This window comes from Geospiza fortis, unplaced genomic scaffold (assembly GCF_000277835.1).
Source record: "Geospiza fortis unplaced genomic scaffold, GeoFor_1.0 scaffold429, whole genome shotgun sequence".
Classification (NCBI taxonomy): domain Eukaryota; kingdom Metazoa; phylum Chordata; class Aves; order Passeriformes; family Thraupidae; genus Geospiza; species Geospiza fortis.
The window spans coordinates 1,825,305-1,843,205 of NW_005054411.1; the positions used below are offsets into that span (position 1 = coordinate 1,825,305).

Consider the following 17,901-nt stretch of genomic DNA (forward strand, 5'->3'; position numbering starts at 1 on the left):
ATAATATATAATTGCTCTGGTTTTGGCCATGAGGGGTGAGGTCTGGAGCCATGTGGGCCTGTCTAGGTTGCTGTTCTAGAGCAGCAACATCATGGGTGATGTGGAAGTAAGGAACTCTGGCTTCCAGGAAGGGGAAGTGGGGCTTCAGGTCAACAGCGAGCCTGGAGGGAAGGAAAACTCATCCACCATTGCTGATTGTTGCCAAGCCCTTGGTGAGCATTTGCATGTTAATCACCCTCTTTTGTACACTTTTCTTACTAATATTGCTGCTGTTTCTGTTTCTTTTTCTTATCTCATTGCTCTTTCCAGTGAATTGTTTTTATGCCACCTCAGGATCTCTGCCTTTTGCATATCCCACCAGAGGGGGCAGGAGAGCGGCTCGTGGTTTTCTTTTTAGTGTGAGTACTAAACCAGGGAATCCCATTCCTAAAACATGACAGTGATGTCTATGGCTAATTTTATATTCCTGGTGAAAATGTGAAGCAGAAATGTCAAGCAATATGCATCAATAATTTGATCAGCTCCAGAACTAAACAAAACTCCAGCAAACTGTAGCTCCACAGCACAGAATAAAAGTTTATATTACATAGTTCCTTGAAAAAAATTTAGTGATTTTTTTTTATTTTTAAATGTGCACATGAACAGCAATATTTTACATTTTCATCTGACTATTTTTCTCTGTGTGCAAAAATGTTTCTTTCACAGATGTTAGTCTTTCTACAATAGAGTAATTTAATTTGCAAACTAAGAAGCCCTTAAGAATGTAACAGAAAAGCAGCAAATGACTCACCTGCATTGGAGCCTGTCAAGTTGTAACGTGCATTCAGCTTTTTAATGATATTTTCATGGATCTGATACCAGTCACTCTCTGTGTTGCACCTAGAAAAATTATAACTTTTTAAATTCTGAAATGGAAACACATGTTCATCAGACCAACTTCACAACATATCCCTAAATACATCCTCTTTAGCTCATGAAACAATAGGAGCTAGCAAAGCCCCATGAAACTGCCTGTCTCAAGGGAAACAGTGCCCTTGCCATTTGAGAGAGGCACCATGAAATACCTGCTTCGTGTGGCAAAGGATAAGAGAAAGATAGGAACAGTTATGTTGAGGAACTCAGCCATGACCAAGTTCGTTTCTGTATAGCTCTATCCTTCAGGGCTAACCCACACAGAAATCTATCATGTGACGCTCCAAAGAAGGACTCAGAGCTGGTCTTAGTAAACAGAAAAATCTGCGCTATATTCTTCAAAGTTACTTTAAAATGTTGTTATCTTCAGGAGGTAGTGAATGAAAGAGCAAATTACATTTCAGTATACATTTAGGAAACAGCTGGTTTTCCATAAGGAAAACCTGACTGTGATGAAAACCTGGCTCTAATGATCTGATTTCTAGCGATAATTCTTCTTCCATTGTTTTTGTTATCTTAAAACAAACAGGCAAATTTTTTGAAAAACCCAAAATAAATTAGGTAGACAAAACTAACAATTTGTTAACCACAAATGAACACTTATCTGACTTTAATGTTCTGGAAGTCTAAATAAGAGCCAGTCCATCTGCCCAGTGTTGCACTAAGCTGCTTTTCTGCAGCACTGATTCCAGCAGTTCTAATTCACCATAGATGGAGACAGAGGAAAGGCACCCATGCCTTCAAGATTTGAGTGCTACCCCTGGGAAGGGCAGAACTTTCTCACACACATGACAATACATGTCCCAGGTATATGTAATTAGACCAAACCACTCCACCAAACAGTTTTTACTATAATGTCCAAGATCAGTAGGAAATTGCATGCATTGAGTTGCTACTAGAAAATTGAACTTTCTGCCAATTGCTATCAGCCAAAATCCACTATCTAATCAAGCACTCAATTTTAAACCTACTTTTAATTTTTCATTCTCCAGCACTAACTGCCTTCTATATTTTTGTTATTCCCATTATAAAGTTGCTTTATTTCACAAAAAGATACTCTGATGGCTTCTTTTTTCTGTAGCTACAAAGTACTTCCACTAGATGCCTTGGCAGCACAAGGCACTTATTTAAGTCCGAAAACCACTTTATGTTGCCATAATAAGAGAGCTCCAGAATAATGTGAAAAATGCTGATATATACACAAATACCTCAAAGGATGTGGCCTTTACCTTTACTATTAACCCACTTTATAAACACACCTGTAGAACTAGCCAAAATTTCCACACTGTGATTAGAAAAAGCCAAAAAAACCCAGCTACTGTGCATTTTTGGAAAAGAAAGGAGATAAAGTTGTTTAGTCACACTGCATTTAACACTACTGATTCAGATGCAAATGACTCTAAGGTACTTTCAAAAATTAAGAAAAAACATCTCTTACATGTAGACTTTTAAGACAAGGTCATCCTTTGAATCTCCTGCCAGCAAATCTGCAATACTGAGGACTGCACAGCCAAAGGGCCGTCTATATTGGACATTGCAGGCGTTTTTCTTTTCTCCAGCTCCCATTCGTCCTGCCAAACAAAACACATACTTGATGCATCATCCATGGAACTGTGTCTCTCCAAACCACAGAAGGGAGGCAGCAAGCAATCCAGCTCAGACAGCGCCAAGTGTACTCCCATTGGGAACCTACCTGGTCCACTTTATGCTACATTGAGATAGCAAATGTTTCAGCAAGTCCACTAAGTATGTGGTGATCCTGAGAGGCCTCAGACCAGAGGTTCCGCTCATCCTCTCATGACCCTCACTCAGCAAACACCACTTTTTAACACCCAGTCATAGAATCCTCATGAGACTATCAAATTAAATTTAGAATTCAAACATGACAGAGTGTTCAACATTCACTGTCTGGTAAGAATTATTTTACTGTGGTTGTTGCTGTCTATCATTTATGTGAGAGGCATGACTGAACCATTACAATTTGGTAATCAAATGCTATTTCCTTATAGGCAATCGGAAAGCATGGAGATAATTGACCAGTTGCAGAAAAATAAAGAAAGATGAAACACAGGGAGAAAAGATGGCAATGGGCAGAAGAACAATTTATGGTAATGAAAGAAAGAAGGCAGTCAAGGAAAAGAGATTCTAAATGAAATATTTTTTTCTAGCCTTTTCTATTTGATTTAAATACAATTTATCAATCTTCCCGCTGTGTTCCTGGCATTTGAAACTGCCCTCTTTCTATCAATTTTATTCAATTGTGCACTAGCAGTTATGTATCTTTCCCACCAAGTCCTAATTTCTGTCAAAAAAAAAAACCCTATAGCTGCAGTTGCTGCAGGAAAACGTCTCCTCCAAATATCCCTATGCATCACAGCAGCTTGAAGAGTAATTGTTCATTTTCACGCCACAAAGCAGATAAATGTTGTTTTAACTTTTTCATATTTCAGTGGTTCACATATGAACTTGACTGTGACTATATTTGAAACTTATACAACTGAAAAAACCCTACTCTTTAATATTTTTAAAACATTTATTCTTCTAACTGTACTTACATCAGAATTTACCATAGCTTTTCTAAAATCTTGCCAAAAAACCAAACCACTGTATTTTGATGAAATATCAGATTAGCATAAAAACGCACAGAAAGTTATTTGTCGCGGCTGTAAAAGAAAGAAACAATTCAGTAACAATTTGTTGCTTTGTAACAAATTGTTTCTGAACTCAGCATAAATTACAGTGACTACACTTCAAAATGCCTTTCAAAAATAGGAAGAAAAGTTATATTTAGTACTGTACTGATGCAACTAGAGGCAGTTTACAAAGAAAACAATATATCTAAGAGGTCAGAAGCAGACCCAAAGATTATTGTTTCACATCAGTACAGCCCAGAGGACTTCTTAAAATAAGCACACAAGCATACACTTTTCTTCTCTTCCACTTTTTTCTAGAGGACTTGATATCTGTCTATAGCATCAGAGATTGAAATTTTTATGAAATATTGTCCATTTTTTTCACCTCTCCTCCTTTTTAAAGGAGTCAGGGAGAAGACAAAATTCATCTGAACAAGATCAGATATACATCAGATATCCAATACAAATGAGGTACGCTAAATGTCCAGACAAGCTTTTCTATGTTTAAAGGGTGCTTGAAATTACACTTCGGAACAAGAATGAACTCCTCAATGACAGCTCCATCATCTTTAAATGGTTCGTCTTCAACACTTTCATTTTGTTTTGTGAAAGTGACAAAGTATACTGCATCTAGACTCAGTTAGCAGTATACCTGATAAATAACATAAAACAATGCTGAGAAATCCAAGCAAATTTTCCAACAAAAACCAGGCATTTTCTTTTCCAAAAGTTTATTCAAAAATCGAGCTATTATAGTGAATCCAAAAGCTAGCCCCAAGCAGTTTTCTTTTATCTACTGCCAAATGTCTAACAAATAAAACATCATACCTACCTATTCGGATAATGTGCACAGTGATATAGATGTCCTTCCTGAGTTCACTGCTACCCAAATCCTGCACAAGATCAGAACCTCATTATTTATGACTCCTGATTAAAATGCAACATTTAAAAAGACCTGAACGCACTGCTTTCACTGCCAGTGAGTTCATTTATACAACATTAACAAATCTCTTCAACACTTTAAATTGGCAGCCATGCACTCAAAAGGAGTGTCCTAAAATATCCTGGTTAGAATTTGCTGTAATGTAGCAAAATTGGTGGGAGGGCACACAGACTTGCTGTGTACCTTGAACAGTAGTGATGCATTTGTGCAATTCCAAATATTCTGGAAGTACAGAGAGTGCTGCACAAACAATTGTTTGGATGTAAAATGTCCAAGGAGGAAATGTAGCTGGTCTTTGTAGCAGAGAAAATGACTGGTACATATGCCTACGTGGAAGTTCAGTGAGTGTCCACATACTGCCATAAAACATCCAAATTGGGGGTTCACCCATACCCTTCAGCCCCTCAAACCAGCCTTTTGAGATTATGTTCATAGCAATGTACAAGCTTAGGGAGCAGCTCTGAGTTAACCACACAATAACAATCCAATTTCTATTCTCAACACCCAGCACAAACAAAGATTGAGATTAGGAAGAACTCACCACAAAGAGAGAACAGTGTCTTTCAGGCTTTTCTGGACATTTTGGCAAACCATTTCTATTCAGTCTTAAAAAAAATCTTTCACTGTAAGAAATCAAATATGACAGATATGTTGAACAACAGTACAGCAAAAGTAGATCACATTTTGATCTTATTATTCCAGATGCAACCTTTCTCAAGATAAAAACAAATTAAGTAATTTCTTTCTGAAAGTCTGAGATGTATGAATGAAAAATAAGGGAGATGCTAGTGAAGGGTGGTGATTAACTTAATCACCTAAGAAAATTACTAAAAACTCAATACAAAATAGAAGACTGATTGTCATTTGGAATAATGATATTGTACATCCTAGTACACAGAGAAACACAAGCAATAAAATCCATTTATCCTAGAACTAAAATTAGATGTGTAGTAAGTTGGTATTGATTCTTGCTAAACAAATGTCAACATCATCATGTTTGTATTCAACCAATATTCTTTTTCATATGTAGGAGGATGATTGTAGGAGACATTTTACTTACACAACTCTGTTAAAACCTCTTAGTACAGTACATTGATTTTAGCAGTTTCGTAAGAGTCTTAAAGTTCCAACAGGGCAAATTTCATTTTTGAAGTCCTGTTTTGCAATCTGCTGTGGGGTGTTAAATGCTATAGCTGATACAAGCATTAATACTGCTAGTAGGGAGATGCAGAGAATTCTTATTTCCAAATAGAAGAGGGCATGAGAGCGCACTGGAAGATAAATTATTTTTTAGAATATTTCCATTAGATTGTAGGATTTATGGATAAATTCTATGCAAACCTGGCAATTCTTGCATGGTAATATGAAAAAGCCAATCTTCCATGCTTTGGATAATTTTCTCTAAGACACAGCCTCACAAGAAATGTAACAATCATATTTCTGTAGTGAAAGATGTGGAAGATGGAAAAGGGAAGTAAGTGTTACAGACATTTCCCTTCACCCTTTTACCCCCAGCTGGCCAGACACATGAGTCTGGATGTCCTGTAATGCTCAATCAGAAATAAAATTTCATAAGTACACCTATATTTTTTCCTCAGCTGTATCCACATCTTCTCCTTATTCCAGAAGCTAAACATGGTTTACCACTGCTCTATATCAAGCATAGCTTTTCAAAATGCAGCTGAAAAATCACTAGGAATATGTTGGATAAGATCCATCTCAATAGACTAATCAAATCTTTATTGCACCAGCATTTGCCTTGTAGAAAATCTGCATTGATTGCCCACAGAATCAGTCATTCACATTAAAAGGGACCTCAAAGGGCCTCTAGGTCCAAACTCCTGCTCAGCATGGGGTCAGCTATCAGGTCAGGTTAGCTTGCTCAGAGCTTTAGCCAGTTGGGCCATGAAAACCTTCAGCTACGGAAACCACAAAGGTTCTCTGAAAAAAACCCATTCCAGTGCCTGACTGTCCTCAACTTTTTGTTTACATCCAGATGCACACCTTGCTTCAGTCTGTATCATCTCTTGTCTCTCACTGTCCCACCACGGATGTCATTGGTCTTCTTGCAGGTAAATGGGGACAAACTTTTTACTGAGGATTGTTGCCATAGGACAAGGGATAAGGACTATAAACTAAAAGAGGATTGATTCAGACTAGAAATAAGAAAGACTTTTTTTACAATGGCAGTGGTAAAACACTGGAACAAGTTTTCCAGTGAGGTAATAGATGTCCCACCATGGAAATGCTCAGGTCGGACAGGGCTCTGACCAGCAAGACTCCAAGGCTCAATGATCTTGGAGGATCTTTCCAACCTTAATGATCCTGTGACGGTGTCTCAGCTCACTGCAGAGGGGCTGAATTAGATGACCTTTAAAGGTCCCTTCTGACCCAAAATATCCTATGCATCTGTGATTATTATATGATTTAGCTCCCCTCAAAACTGCTTCTTCTCCAGTCTGAACAAGCCCCACTGCCTCAACCTGACCCTCCAAGTGCAGGAGCTCCTGCCCACGAACACCGTGAGGCCTTCTGCTGAATTCACTTCAGCTCATTAATATTGGTCTTGAAGGACCCAGGACTGGCATGGTCTAACCAATGCTGAGCAGGGGATGATCACTTCCCATGAGCAACTGTGCTCTTGTTGACACAACCCAAGATGCTGTAACACTCCAGAGCACACTTCTTGAGAGCTATTTCTGGAGAGCACTCTGTGCTTTTATGTACCAGCTATCCAGGCTAAACAACTAAATATTTAAGACTTTCTTAATCAGATTCTTTGAAAAGCTTTATGCAATCTTTAGCTGTACAGCTTTTTTATCAGACACTGTAAAAGGTAGAACCTAAGTAACAGTAGAGCGGAGCTCACATGTCAAAGTACATGAAAATGCTATTTCATCAACAAAACGCTATTTTTCTCATCTACTTTTTATGATACAGCAAATTTCTGCAGCTTAGGTCTCCATGAGAACAATAAAATTGAGTTTTAAAGACTGTTTATGTAAGTGTATTTTTACAGAGAAACAGACTGGTATTTTGCTGTTGATTTACAATTGGTTTCAAAATAATTATGTTTTTTCATTTAGAATTGAGCTGATTTGCAACATTGGAAAATACAGTAAAAAAAAGTGTAGAGCTTTGTTTATAGGTCTCACACAAAATTACTGTACATTGAACAAGAATTATTAATTATATTGTCAAAGTAACTGAAGTTTTAGGACCACATTATGTGTGGCACTACTACAAACTGGATACAAATGAAAAAGAGTGATCCAGAAGCAATAGAACTTCTGTGTACTTGGTATGTGTCAATAAAAATTTGGCCAGTAAAGGTGATTCTGAATCACCACTTTATCTTCAGTCTCTATAACAATTTGAAAGTAATGCGTACATACATGCACATCACATCTCACTATGTTTTTTGTCTTTAAAACAAATGCTAGATATTTTGGTTCAAAGAAAAATACCATTCATAAGCTATCTTCATAGATTACCTGTTATGTATTCTGTATTTAATTAAGTTTATATTCCACACAAACAAAGACACATCTTTTGAAGGATTCCTATTCACTATCCACTACAGTACAAAATTTTCAAGCTCTGCTTATACTCACAGATCATGAGATTATGATTCACAGCACAACTAAAAGCCAAAGACTTCTGTCATGCCACAAAGAAATATACTGATTGCAACAGATATGTAATGGCTATGCAGATCTACTTTCCTCATTTGCATTTGAAATTTTCTATCACTGAAGCAGAGTGAAGCAATGGAAAAAGCAAACCAAAACCAACAACAACAAAAAATCTTAGTCCTTGCTTGGTGCTTTATGATACCTTTTTTTTTCACTAGAAACATATGACAGAACCAGTTACACCTCAGATTAAAATGGTTGTCTTTGAACATTTCCAGGGTGCAAATTCAAGCAGTTAGACTTGTGAGATTACAAGACCAAAATGGCAATGTTATATCTATGTACATAGAGCATGGGCATTTATATACCATTTCAAAGGATTTCTGTAGAGACCAGCAGGTTGGAAAAAGTGCTAAGGAAAGCAAACAGCCTTCATAAAACAAAATAAAGACAGACTTGCCAAGATCTGAAAGCTTGGCTTCAAACAGCAGTAAAAATCTCAGAGGGTTAAATCCAGAGCTAGTATGCTACTGCACAGCAGTTTTCCCAGCAGTCAGCCACACATACATAGATACAGCAAACATACACAGCAGTACCACAAAACAGAAATACCTCTTCTTGTATTAAGACAACTTGATTTTAATTTAGACCATAAACTTCATGAGCACCAATCTTGCCACTTAAACATGTCGTACACATTTAAACTCAGCTGTCTTCCCACTGAAAATAAGGAAATAACTAATGCTGGAGAGATTAATTTAAGAAGGTCAACAAGGGATTTTTGTACTGTAACTTCTCATGCATTAGCAGAGTAACAGCATGTTCCAAATCTGCAGGCTTAACAGATGCATTTTAAAGGAATGCGGCTGAAAACTGTTCTATTTTCATATGTGACCCCTATTTCCTTAGTATTAGCAGGAAAATATTACCAGTCACATGGTACCAGTCTAGACAGATTGCTTGCTCTATGATTTATAAACACACTATCAAAAATAAAAAATCTGGCCAGATTTATACCGCATGGCATATTCTTGTGGCAAAACTATGACATCAAATAGCCATAATTCTCAGTATAGCTTCACTTTCAGACATGTTTATAAATGCTCTCTACTTGAAAACAGGTTACAGTGATTTCCAAAGTAAACAATGAGGAACAATAAGAGAATTCTGCAACATAATTCACCACCTCAAGTTTATTACATTCCAGAACACTGTCAATGGATGTTCAGTAGGAACTTGGATCTGGATTGACTTCATTTACAGCTAAAGGCTCAGTGGTTTCGTAAAACCCAGGTCAGACACAAAATGTTACCCTCACACTTAGTGGTGAAATACAGAGGACTGTTGTACAACATATCTTAAGTTACTAAAGATCATAAAGTCTTCAAGTATATCCTTAACCAGAGAATAACTGAACGATAAATGTGCCAACATGACTTAGCAGTACCAGCTGATTCACAGTAAGTCAGGTCCTGTATTGCATCTGTTATGAACTTAAAAAAACATTCTCAAATTTCTAGCTGTAAAATACAAGGCCATAAGCAAACGGGGACAGAAAAGGAAGAATGAGTGCTGTAAAAATGTCAGCCAATTTCAGATAAAGGTCAAAGCAAAAATACTAACAAAAAACCACAAATCGATCTTATTATGGTATGTCAAAGCTTGTCTTTCTGTCCCCTAGCCATGCTGACAACATGAGGGAAGAAGAAAGCATTCAAAGAATGTTCATAGATTTATGCAGTGAAGTCCAATTTCCCTTGGCTAGTTGTACAGTTAACAAGGAAAAAAGAAAGCAGAAAAGGGGATTGGAGGAAAAGCAAAACAGATTTAGACAGTTAAATCAAGCTCCTGCTCTCATCCTCTTTTACCTCTTTATTAACTGAAAATAGCCTAGAGAAATTAGTTTTTATTATGGATTTTACGAACATAACCTATATTATTTTAGATATTTGCACCTGTATTTAAAATGGAAGATAGCATCATACATTTCTTAAAAGAGCTAGACAGCAGTAACTTTAAATTACTTTTCATGACATACCAGGAGCCAGAGGAAGATGACAGTTTAAAAACAGAATACAGTTTTTAGGAATTTATCAGCATGTATTTACAACTAAAGAAAAAACATATACCAGAAGCTGAAGCCTTCACTGATCTTAGTCTGCCACCAGGGATAAACATTTTGCATCACAGCATTACCAGTACACAGACCTACAGATCCTTTAAGCTTAATTACAGTCTTGATTATTATCCTAGTCAATGACTGAGCTAACAGCATGGATACAAGCAGATTTGCAGTATCTTTCCCCAAAGATTAAACCTGAAGGGAGCAGGAGAAGTTGGTAAAGTGAAGGGAAACAATAGCATTTAAGAAAATTCCCCTTCCTCCAACACCTCCTGGCTTCCTATGTATTCAACACCTTTTGGAGATTTACAAGGAGCAAGCCTGTATTTTGTGTCAATCCTAACATGCCTTTTGCTGGTAGCCAGTGTGACTGCAATACGTTCCTCACGAGATGATCTTTAAACCAATTTTATATATACACACAAACACACACCATACACACACACCGCACTGGTGCTCAATATAGCTCACCGTTACCTAAATCCGGTGCATACATGTCATGGCTGGTTCACATACTCCTACTCCAACACTGCATTTATGTCTGAATGTAGCTAATTGTTTAACCTACACCAGTCACATGACAGGTCATCACTTCCAGTGTTTTCATCATCACATTTAAAAACAGTTACGTCTCCTGACACTTTTCAATTTTTACAACAGAATCTGTAAGAGGCTTATTTGTTAAGGCATGTGAGCAGCATAATTGATACCACAGGTTCCTCTTGGGTTTATCTACTTTAAAAATGTGTCTATCTACACAAGACCAGATATAAGCTAGCATCTTTAGTCCAACTACAGCAAGTAGAAGATATTTGAGAAAGAATCTTTAAACAGGGGATAAGAGGGTGGATTCATTTTGCTGAATACAGCTCTTTGTGAGAGGAAGTGAACTACATCATGAAATAGAACTAATTTCTAACACACCCTCACTCCTGGGAAGGCTTATGGAAGGTGTAATTAAATGGGGCTCTGTCTACCCATGAAATACAAAACCAAACCTTCTCAGAAGCATTTTCTTGCTAGACTACGCTTGTGGCTTTTTTTTTTTAGGAACTTATTCCTACCATATCTACCTCATTTTACTTATTTACAAATGCAATTTGTTGTAAAGTCACATGCAGCAGCTCCCATACACAGGCTGAATAGGACAGTCTAGGCCATCAGGCCAAAGAAACACACTTGCTGAAACATCAATTCCTCAAAAGATACTTGAATTAGCCTGAATAAAAATGTTAATTCTCTTGCAATTCAAGAAGGGCCAGTATTTAAAGGGCAATTTATCAAAACTGTCTCATTAATAACAAGAAATTATACAGCACTGCAAAAAGTCAGATAAAATTAATGGTTCATAGAAGTGTTGTGGTTTAAACCTAGCCAGTAGCTCAGTCACCAGCTCACTCCCCCACAGTGGGGTGGGGGAGAGAACCAGAAGGGTAAAAGTCAGAAAACTTGTGGGTTAATGTAAAGGCAGTCTAACACATAAAGCAGAAGTCACACACACAAGCAAAGCAGATCAGGGACTCCATTCACCACTTCTCATGGGCAGGCAGGTGTCCAGCCATTCAGAAAAACAGAGCTCCATGACAGGTATTGGTGAGGGAGGAAAACAAATGCCATTACTCCACTGCCTTTCCTTCTCTTCTTCCCCCAGCTTTCTATGCTGAAATGGTCTATCTATGTCTTATGGTGCGAGATATCCATCCCTGTGTTTGGGTCAGTTGGGATCAGCTGTCCTGGTTGTAACCCTTCCCAACTCCTTGTGCTCTCCCAGCCCCCTGTCTAGCAGGATGAGGAGCAGAAAAGGACTTAACCTTGTGTAGGTTCTGCTCAGAACAGCTAAAACATCCCTGTGCTACCAGCACTGTCCTCAGCACCAATCCAAAACACAGCCCCATACCAGCTACTGTACAGAAAATGAACGCTACTTCAGCCAAACCAGCACAAACCAGAAGTATTACTGAAACTATTAGAACCTCTTACAAAGCAGGATGAAGCATTTTGATCTGCTAGTGTTGTGGGTAACCCAAACTATCATTGCATTCCTGTGGTGGGCACCGTCTTGGAAAGCCTGAGATGCCATTTTCCCTTTGTGTCCCTACACAGTCAGCAGTGGGGGTCACCATCTCAGAAGAAGGTGGGACCCTGCCAATTTGGGTTCATTCCCCCTTTATTCCCCCTTCCTGAGATTTAGCAATTTTGTATCTAGTGATTATTTACTGGTTTGTTGGTTTTTTTTGCCTGTTGCTGTTCCACTTGTTAGTAAACTGTTATTTCATCACTGATACCAACTCACACTTCTTCCTTATTGGTGGAAAGGGACTGGTTAAAACTGAGGGAAGGTAACTCATTTTAGAGTGCACACCTCATTAAATTGTTTTAAACCAAGATACCCAGCGATGAATGTTCATCTTAATCTGTAGAAAAGATCTTCTTACAGAAACTACCACAAAGCCAAACATTTGGCAGGAGGATACAGTTGTGTCAAAGATTCCTTTCTGACATCTCCTTCCCACTAGATGAACCCTATATGCTTATACTATTGTTGTTAATGAATATGTAAAACTGAGCTATGAGTAGAATTAGTCGATTGTGAGGAAGAAATTTGCTACTGATATTGGTATCCCTGCCCATGGCAGGGAGGATGGAACTAGATGATCTTTTGGATACCCTTCCAATCAAATCCATTCTATGACTGTATGGTATCTGAAAACTAAAAAATTAAAATATCAATAAGTACAAAGGAGAAACAGGACAGACATGTAGAAATATTTGTAACATACCAACCCACTGATTTTGAAATTTCTCATTGGTCCTGGTATGTTCCTGTGAAGAGTTTCTAAATCCAAAACAGATTTCAGGTCAAAACCTGGAATCAGACTTAGGGAAAGAATAGAAAAGACAAGCAAGCTTGAACACCCATGGGATACCTAAGAGGCTCAATTCCTATGTTCATTTGTGGAATGCTGATTACATTACAGGACAGTCTAATAGCTACAGTAACTGTTTTGCCATGTAAAACAACAAATGACAATGTACTAAACAAACTGACTGACTGGGCCAGTGCTTCCATGCTCCTGGCCTCTGGAGGAACTCCACAGCAGGCAGTTCAAGACAGTACTCTCAAGCAAAGAAGCAGAATTCAATTGAGGCACATCCTTCACTTTTCTAGTTTGTCTGGGACCAAGAAACAATCTTTTTGCCAATCTCCACTGATCATTCCCACTCCAAAATATCTCCACATCTAGGATCCAAGCAGAAAGACTTACTACTACACTCTTCCTCTGAAGAAAAGGCTAACAGCCTCTATAAGACCTGACTATATTCCTGTACATAGGAATTTTACAGCTCACAATGAGTAACTGGAAAAAATTATGCACATTTTCTGAGGGGAAGCTTTTTAAGTTTCTGGAACTTCAGGCATCTTTTTTAAAGTGCGTTTTGTAAGCCGAATTACAGCTGTGCTAATACATTCTTGTCCACAAGAATGCAAACATTACCACGCATCTTAGAGCTAGTAACGAAATAATTAAACCTTATATACTGTATGTATATAAACATATATCAACATATAGGATGACATAATTTAAAAAAATAGCCACATTCAGAAATGTATATACCAAGTAAGCCATCTAAAGGGGTATTTTTATTCCAAATGCATAAATGATTGGTACAAGAATAGTGGCTACTCTCTTGTCAAAATGACCTTTACATTTTCTTGAGGTGTTTTAACCTTAATGCTAAAATTAGGACTAACTTGTGAATTCACAGGATGTAAATAAAGCTAGGCTGGTTTTGTTTAAATTTGCTTCTAAGGAGTAGCAAAGTGACAGAGCAGTAAGTGACTAAACTAGAATAGAGTCCTTTAAGTATCTGCTAGCCAGAAAAACCAAGATGCTTCATCTGTCCTGCATCTATGAGGCATTTATACAGATATATAAATCCATACATGCATTGATTTTGTGTAATTAGCTATAGTACAGTTTTAATACTGTGTAAGATTAGATATTTTTGTGAACACGGCACAGGAAATTGAAAACAACACTGAACTACCCTAAGCTGTGACCCACTATGAGTGCAATCATGCTTTTGTGGAAATACTGTAACAGAAAAGTAGCCCTGAGCTAATTCATGGTTCACGTTCCCATGGGGTGTTCCCTTTATCAGAAATGCAGCTAGTTCCTTTATCTTAAATCCCTGCACTGCTTAGCAGGCACATCTGCATGGAAAAAGTCAGGATCTAAGAGCACCTCAAGACAAAAAGCATCCATGGATAATGTGGAGGTATCTGAGCAATAATTTCCAAGGAACAATATGAACAAAGTGAAGGTTAAACACACCAAAAATAGTATTTTATGGGAAATAGGTGGAGTAGATTATCACCTAACAATAGATTAAAAATTTTAGGGAGCACCTGGACTGTGCTCCTAATATAAATAATTCACATTGCTGAAAAAGTACAACAAAGTCCAGTCTGAGCTCTGCCTTTAGTCGTTGTTCACACCCCCCAGAAAGTCTGTGCTATTGGTACCAGGTAATTATGTCTGAGGCACAGTTAAAAGACATCCTTAAACAACTCAAAAATACCACATTCACTTTTTTTCCCCCCAGAATGATACTAATTCTCATAGATAATGTTGGAAACAAACCCCTGTCTTTATGCAGGGTTATTTATTAATAGAGCCCCTGAATTTCCATGACATTCAGAGACGCAATGTGGTGCTGCGTCAATGCAAGACTTAAATATCAAACAATCAAATATAGAAAAAGAAACCATATGCAGAAGCAGAAAATCTTAATACCAACTAATGTGCACGCATGTATGCTCATATATAAAAATTTTTTCACCATCTCTCTCCAGCTTTTGTACTTGAGATACATTGCACCATTTCAAATTATTTCCAAATCTGGATTTAAAGTGTCCTCACAATTATTTTCCAAACATAATTTGTTTTCATCTCTGATTTCAGAATAAAATAAAGAAACAACAGTAAGAAAAAAAGATGGAAAGTAATAACAGACTCACGCATTGTAGACCTGGGCATCTTGATAGACACCAAGTCAAATATAAACCAGAAATGTGCCCTTGCAGTACAGGAGGCCAACTATTTCCCTGGGATGCATTAGACAGAGTATTGTCAGCAGGACAAGGGAAGTGATCCTTTTCCTCTCTACTCAGCACTGGTTATACCACACTTGGACACGATTAAGGACTGGATAGAATGCTCTGACAGCTGGGTCTGTTTAGCTTGGAGAAGAGAAAGCTCAGAGGGAATCTTATTAATAAATTGGAATATATCTGAAGAAAGGGTGCAAAGAGGACAGTCAAGCAAATTTCAGTGGTTCCCAGTGAGGCAATGGACTAAACTGAAGCATAGGAGGTTCCCATTAAGCACCAGGGAGCAAATTCTTTACTGACAGAGGTGTCTGAGCACTGGCACAAGTTGCCCAGGGAGGTTGTGAAATCTCCATCCTTGGAGATACTTGAGAGCCACCTGAACACGATTCTGGAAAACCAGCTCTAGGGTGGTGAGACCAGATGACTTCTGGACTTTCCTATCATCTCAACCATTCCATGATTTTGTGATTACATGTAAGTACCACATACAGGCAGCCCAGCCAGCCAGCCAGGTCATTTGGGTCCTTATAGAAATATGCTTTTTTACAGTCTTTTCCTTCTTCCATTTCTGCAAGTTACTAACTACCATGATGCAACATTCTGCCACTTGTCTGCTTCCCCAGAAGTTCCAGATTACTGTAATTATTGAACTATCCCTCACAACAACATGTGACATGTTTTTTGTGAGCTGGAGGGTCAAGCTTGAACTGTACCTTTTTATCAACTTCTGTAGTCTTGCACTGAAGTTGCAAGGCTACAGCTTCGCAAATACGATCTCCTTTGTGGTCTAGAGTTCAACATAACTTAGAAGCAACAAAGAATTTGAGTCTCCTGCATTTAGAGTGCTGATGTCTGGAGTACTGATTCTAACTAAACTAGATGCTGAAAGTCAAGTGTAACCTGTTTCTGTGCTTAAAATAATATTGAATCTTTGAGCTCCTATACAAGAGAGACCATAGGGATATATTAGAAGAAAGACATCTTGGGCTGTCAGTAGTGAACCTCCAGGCTAGAGAAAATGTATTATTAGCTTGATTCTAGAGGTATTCAAGCCCTTCTTTTCTGTTGCTAACAGGAATAGTGAGTTGAGTAAACTTTACTCAGAATGACGGCTAAAAGAACAGTTCTTTGAGATGAGCAGCTCTCAGGTTTGAAGATGCTGATGGACATTGCAAAATATGTCTTTAAACATTCTCTTGCTATACCAAAATCCTTTTAACATTATTGTGCAATGAGGGGGAAAAAATGACAGTATGCTTTTTCAAAAACTGTTGAAAAAACAGTTGTGTTATGTTGTTTTATAAACTAGAACACCAAGTAGTGAATAATTTGATTAATTAATGTGGATTTTAGCTTTTGGCAAGTGATTTCACTGAATTAAATGAATAACAAAACTGAAATAAAAAAGGGCTAAAAAGATTGATGTGGATGTCACTAAAAAGTGACATTGAGAGTACAACAAAGGAAGGGTAATCTTATCCTTTGGTATAGTCTGGAGTTTACACCATCATTAAGGATATAATCAAAAGCTCACCAAAAAAAATGCAGTTTGCTTTCACTGGCCTTGGATAAACAGCCTATTCTCTTTGTGCTGTTTAAGAATCTCTTCTCATTTGAGGGCAATGTGATAGTTACAAACAAGGTTGTTCAAGGTGATAGCAAAAGGAGGATTAGCATGCCAACTTATCTCTGCTCCCCACACAGATGGGGCCAGAGGCATCAATCATTTCTGATAAGATGTTCATATCATATTGACACAGACACAAAATGTATGTCAATAAAAGAAAATCTCAACAGGCTCCATCCTACTTCAGTGCTGCCTTGAAATTTTCCCACTAATAGTACTGCTACTTGGAAAAAAAGAAAATGGTTTAGAATGCTCTCTAAGAACTACGGGTCATATTACAGATTTAAGAATTTCTGCAGCAGTATGTTGGCATAAGACAGAGGCACAAACTACATAAATGTAAAGGTCAGCAAAGCAAACAGGACTCTGAGCAAGAGATGATGCAGCATTTTTATGCACACTCATCAGTGCCAGGAACAGGGGCCACAGTCTGAACTGAACAAATGTAGGCAGCAGCCTTAACACCTTCCATTCCCTTTTTTGTAATATACTACCCAGTGTTGCTGGTGTTTTCAAAATTCTCCTGAAAAAATACCAGGCAAGATCTCTAGATAGTAATGTGCTACATATATTAATACAGTCCTATGGTGTCTACACCATAGGAATTTCAGAATTTCAGAAGACATGGGGATAACTTGATTTTCTGAACACAGTCATCTGGTAAATGTTATCCTTGGACTTTTTGGCTTTGTTTTTTTAGAGCACCAGAATATTCTTAAAGCAACAAAGTTAACACAGCCTCAGCAAATAATGTACATTGTCTAGAAAACAGCTAAGCTCTTATTTTGTCCCTTGCCACTTGTTAAACTGATTCTATTAAAAGCTGATAAGTGAAATCTTTCCAGGATCTGATAAGAAAAAAAAATCAATATATTTTTGATTAAATGATTGATGTTCTTAGAGCTCCAGTGTA

At 37.7% G+C, this 17,901-nt stretch overlaps 1 protein-coding gene across 1 annotated transcript in view; it reads right to left on the reverse strand.

The window, feature by feature from the left end:
* DOCK4 (dedicator of cytokinesis 4) overlaps positions 1-17,901 on the reverse strand; it is a 140,014-nt gene that overhangs the window by 103,787 nt on the left and 18,326 nt on the right. Inside the window, 4 exon segments of the mRNA XM_031061386.1 lie at positions 791-879; positions 2,351-2,483; positions 4,378-4,438; positions 5,030-5,111. Coding sequence (XP_030917246.1) covers positions 791-879; positions 2,351-2,483; positions 4,378-4,438; positions 5,030-5,111 — 365 coding nt within the window.